The sequence below is a fragment of the Anguilla rostrata genome, chromosome 4 (genome assembly GCF_018555375.3).
Source record: "Anguilla rostrata isolate EN2019 chromosome 4, ASM1855537v3, whole genome shotgun sequence".
In the NCBI taxonomy this organism is placed as follows: Eukaryota; Metazoa; Chordata; class Actinopteri; order Anguilliformes; family Anguillidae; genus Anguilla; species Anguilla rostrata.
The window spans coordinates 66,204,546-66,209,700 of NC_057936.1; the positions used below are offsets into that span (position 1 = coordinate 66,204,546).

General features: G+C 44.7%; 1 protein-coding gene across 7 annotated transcripts in view; it reads right to left on the reverse strand.

The window, feature by feature from the left end:
* Window positions 1-4,885, reverse strand: part of LOC135254214 (E3 ubiquitin/ISG15 ligase TRIM25-like) — a 25,865-nt gene extending 20,980 nt beyond the window's left edge. Inside the window, exons 1-7 of one of the 7 annotated variants that reach the window (XM_064334325.1) lie at window positions 3,104-3,716; window positions 2,799-2,868; window positions 2,518-2,691; window positions 2,087-2,209; window positions 905-1,658; window positions 490-585; window positions 16-249 (exon numbers count right to left, since the gene is read on the reverse strand). In XM_064334325.1, the coding sequence (XP_064190395.1) occupies window positions 16-249; window positions 490-585; window positions 905-1,495 (921 nt within the window). In that variant the 5' untranslated portion in view covers window positions 1,496-1,658; window positions 2,087-2,209; window positions 2,518-2,691; window positions 2,799-2,868; window positions 3,104-3,716. Of the gene's footprint in view, window positions 1-15; window positions 250-489; window positions 586-904; window positions 3,717-4,067 lie in introns of those variants that run through there. The other 6 variants (XM_064334323.1, XM_064334324.1, XM_064334321.1 and 3 more) reach the window with 6 other exon arrangements.
* Between the last annotated feature and the right edge of the window lie 270 nt (window positions 4,886-5,155).

The window sequence follows — 5,155 nt, forward strand, 5'->3', positions numbered from 1 at the left end:
AGCCAGTGATGTTACCTGGAGGAACTGGATGTGATCCTCTGTGTGTGAATACTGCTCCAGCTCAGCGTCTCTCCTCCTCATCTCAGCAATCTCCTTCTCCAGTCGCTCCAGGAGTCCTTCAGCCCGACTCACTTCAGCCTTCTCCTGATCTCTGATCAGCTCTTTCACCTCAGAGCGCCTTCTCTCAATAGAGCGGATCAGCTCAGTAAAGATCCTCTCGCTGTCCTCCTCTGCTGCCTGTGCAGAGCGCTGTTAGGAGACACAGAGAAAGGAGGGCTGTACATTTTAACTAGGCCTTTCACTCAGCTCTTACTGGGACCCCAGGCAGCCTGTTCCCCACAGTGTGGCTCAGTGGGATTGAGCCCCACAGGGCTGGAAAGTGGCCCAACACTGGGCTCCTCACTGGCTGACTGGAGGAGAGCCCTGACTGATCCCTGAAATCGCTGTTCCAGTAGCCAGCTGGTGTCTTCTCCTCTGGTCAGTACCCACCTTGAGTGACTGCACAGCGTGTCTCACATCCTGCAGCTTCTTCTCTCTCTCCTGGATTCTCTGCTGGAATTTATTCTGTGTCGCCCCCAGCTGCTTCTGCGGACAGATTATTTTTCCCAGTTATATCTTTTCACATATCAATGCTAAACATTTCAACTACAGTTTCACATTCCAAATTAAACTGAATATTTCTACCTTTGATGGATTTGCCTCTACAGCAGAGGTTCTGCAGGCCAGAGGGAAATACTTTTGGGGTTCTGACATTAGGGGGCAAATACATTTATAGTAGACAAAACAATTAAATTGTTTTAAAAGTGCACTGACACTTCAACAATGTTACTTATTCACTTTCAAAGTCAGAAAATATTACGCTAATTTACGGGAAGCGGTTAAATTTAAAAATGTCAGTCCTTACTTGTTTCTCAGTCCTTCCTGCTGCAGCTGAGACTGCATCATGGCCTTTGTGTTCATCCATCATACACAGATAACAGATACACTGCTGATCGGTACGACAGTAAACCTCCAGCAGTTTGTCATGATGAGAGCAGATCATCTCCTGCAGGTTTCCAGTGGCTTTGACCTGTTTGTGCTTCTTAAAGGCAGGAGATTCATAGTGAGGTTGCAGGTGAGTTTCACAGTAAGAGGCCAGACACACCAGACAGGACTTGACGGCTTTGCGCTTTCTCGCAGTGCAGACATCACAAGCCATGTCCCCAGGTCCAGCATAGGAGTGAACAGGAGGAGCAGCTTGGAGTCCTGTCTTCTTCAGGTTCTCCATCACTTCAGCCAACATGATGCTTCTGCCCAGAACAGGCCTTGGAGTGAAGGTCTGACTGCACTGGGGACAGCTGTAGACACCAGTATGATCATCTTTATCCCAGCAGCCCTTAATACAGCCCATACAGTAACTGTGTCCACAGGGAATAGTCACTGGATCCGTCAGTAGATCCAGACAGATCGCACAGCTGAACTGGTCCTGATCCAGTAAACCTCCACCTTCAGCCATTTTACTGCTCACACTGACAGAGACAGAGTTAAGTTTCGTTTCTCTGAAACTGCGTGACAGAGAGAGTGGGAGTGACTTCCTGGTTCAGCCCACAGCTGCAGGAGGTGTGGTGTTGGACTGAGGCCAGGCTGAGCAGAGCAGGCTGAACTGAGAGTGCAAATTCCTGAGGAAATATTAAATCTTAGGGGTCAAAGGGAAGATTTATTTAAGGACCGTGTGTGTATTGTGAGCAGTACTCAAGTGGACTCACTTCACACTTATTTTCTCTATTAAATCTCACAAACTCGCAACAGTCGCTGAGCTAGCAGGTCATCAGAAATTTCTCCATTCACATGAACTGACTGAGCTGATCAAAACAAGATTTAAACTATTCCTGTCACAAACAGGTAACATCCCTGTATGACGTTGCTATTCTGTGTTTCAGAGAGAGAGAGAGAGAGAGAGAGAGAGAGAGAGAAAATTCAACATACAAACAAGCAAACAAAAATCTTCATCTTTCCCCCTCATGGGTTCTGGGTAAAAAGAATAAACTAACATAACAAAGCAAAAATTAATCCACACACACGGCAGCAAGCTTTTCAGCTTTCTCACTTTTCAGCTTTTCAGCCAGGTTTGTTTTATCTCAGTCGCTCTCTCTCAGTGAGCCGATCTCTGTGTGTGCCACTCAACCTGCAGGCGATGCCTTCCACAGTCATGGGAAGTCCAGGGTCCACTCTGGAGCAAATGTTGTCGGAAAGAGTTGAATTAACACTTTTAGAGTTGAATTAATACTGGACATTTCACAGTATATAGTTCATGAAACTCTGTGTTTCTGATAACGCTGTGAGTTTGACATGCAGTGACATGCTGTGCCTGCAGGGGGCAGATGTTAGCAACTAATGCTGAATTCATCCTGATCTGTATGTGGTTCAGCATTACATTACATTACAGGCATTTAGCAGACGCTCTTATGTCATCACATACAGCACTTATGTGATGAATTAAAGCAGTTTAAAACAGTCACATAATTTAACCCCCTTTACCTGGCCTCCTGTGCCTGAACCGTACGCTGAATTTAAAGAGAAGGCTAAAGAGTCCCAGACACTCCGGGACCTGAAAACCTACAGGACCGTAGATCTGCAGGAGCAGGGTTTCATCAGCTCTCCTCCACACTGTCAGCGCTGTCACCTATTCTGGCAGGTATTTCAGGGAGAGTTCTGTCAGCAGAACAGAGAGGGGTCACAGGTGGAAATGGTAATGTTCACGTTAATGACAGGATTCATTTTTTTTCCACACAGACATGTAAATACGTGGAACGCTTTACCAGCTCATGCAGTAGAGACAGAGACTCTGGGAGTGCTCAGATCCAGGCTTGAGGCAGTGCTGGAAGCTCTCTAGTTTGCAGGTAAATGATCAGACTGGATGAGCTGAATGGTCTGATCATGAAAAATTCGTATGTTCTTCAGAAATTCATCTATAGCATTCAAAACACAACTTTTAATAAATATGATTAAATTGCATGAAATATCAGGGAGAGAAATAAGTGTATTTAAAATTTATAAAACAGTCTATTAAAGGACGAGATTTAAAGAGAAAAAAATCTAATGGAGCATCTCATATATTTCTGACCTCTTCTCAAAGCACCTTTAATACAAGGCTCTCTGGCATCACCTTGTGGTGAAGACTGAATGTGCACCTTCTCCTCCACCTCATTCAATTTTGTCCTGACCAATCCCGTTTTAGGAGCCCAGCCCTGACCAATCAGTGCATGAAGGCCTCTGGTCTCATGAGAACTGGTGTCCTGGAACCCCTCCAAAAGAAAAACTGCTGAATGCAGATGATTATTTTTATTAATTTTATTATTTTTATTAATCAATGCCCAATTTCCCAGCATTATCACATAATCAATCCAAAAAGAAACAGCAGACAGAATTATAAAACACCTTGAACTGAATCTTGGCCGTGACAGCAAACTAAAATAAGATAGTCACCGTAAACGTGATGACAGCGCAAGCAAACCCCAGAACAGATGGGCTGAGTGAATGTGGTCTGGATTCCATTTTTATTTCAACCAGTTAATCTTTTAAAGTTCAATATTTCATTTAATTGAACTCATTTTCTGTCGCATTTGAGTGTTTTTCACTCTCTTTAATTAGAGCTGATCTTCCCTTCACTCACTGCCTCATCCCAGATCACACAGTTTTACAGAGGATCCATAATTCCAAACCGCAAACCCAAGCTAGAGGGGCTGAGTGAATGTGGTCTGGACTCTGTGCAGGAGGGTCATTGTGTCAGAGACGCTGTAGAAGGACAGAGTTCCTGCCCTGTGATCCAGGTACACTCCTATTCTGGAGGAGTGGGGAACAGGGATTTCAGTGCTCTCAGCATTGTGCCAGAAATAATAATGGCCGAAAGAGCAGGCCAAACTCCAGGACTTGTTATTACAGTTCAACAGTGTGACTTATTCACTTTTGAAGTCAGAAAATATTATGCTAATTTACGGGAAGCGGCTAATTTTTAAATTTGTATTAAAGCAAACAGCTGATATTATCTGGCATGTTGAAAACTGCTGGTTAAAAATGTTAGTCCTTACCTGTTTCTGAGTCCTTTCTGCTGCAGCTGAGACTGTATCATGGCCTTTGTGTTCATCCATCATACACGGATAACAGATACACTGCTGATCAGTACGACAGTAAACCTCCAGCAGTTTGTCATGATGAGAGCAGATCTTCTCCTGCAGGTTTCCAGTGGCTTTGACTAGTTTGTGCTTCTTTAACGCAGGAAATTCATAGTGAGGCTGGAGGTGAGTTTCACAGTAAGAGGCCAGACACACCAGACAGGACTTGACGGCGTTGCGCTTTCTTTCAGTGCAGAAATCACACGCCACCTCTCCAGGTCCAGCGTAACAGTGAGCAGGAGGAGCAGCTTGGAGTCCTGTCTTCTTCAGTTTCTCCACCACTTCGGCAAACATAATGTTTTTTCTTAAATCAGGCCTTGGGGTGAAGGTCTCTCTGCACTGGGGACAGCTGTAGACACCAGTATGATCATCCTGATCCCAGCAGCCCTTAATACAGCCCATACAGAAACTGTGTCCACAGGGAATAGTCACCGGATCCTTCAGCAGATCCAGACAGATCGCACAGCTGAACTGGTCCTGATCCAGTAAACCTCCACCTTCAGCCATTTTACTGCTCACACTGACAGAGACAGAGTTAAGTTTCGTTTCTCTGAAACTGCGTGACAGAGAGAGTGGGAATGACTTCCTGGTTCAGCCCACAGCTGCAGGAGGTGTGGTGTTGGACTGAGGCCAGGCTGAGCAGAGCAGGCTGAACAGAGAGTGCAGATTCCTGAGGAAATATTAAATCTTAGGGGTCAAAGGGAAGATTTATTTTAGGACTGTGTGTGTATTGTGAGCAGTACTCAAGTGGACTCACTTCACATTTATTTTCTCGCTTAAATCTCACAAACTCGCAACAATCGCTGAGCTAGCAGGTCATCAGAAATTTCTCCATTCACATGAACTGACTGAGCTGATCAAAACAAGTGTTAAACTATTCCTGTCACAAACAGGTAACATCCCTGTAGAAACGCTGCTATTCTGTGTTTCAGAGAGAGAGAGAGAGAGAGAGAGAGAGAGAGAGAGAGAGAGAAATTCAACAAAGAAGCAAACAAAAATCTTCA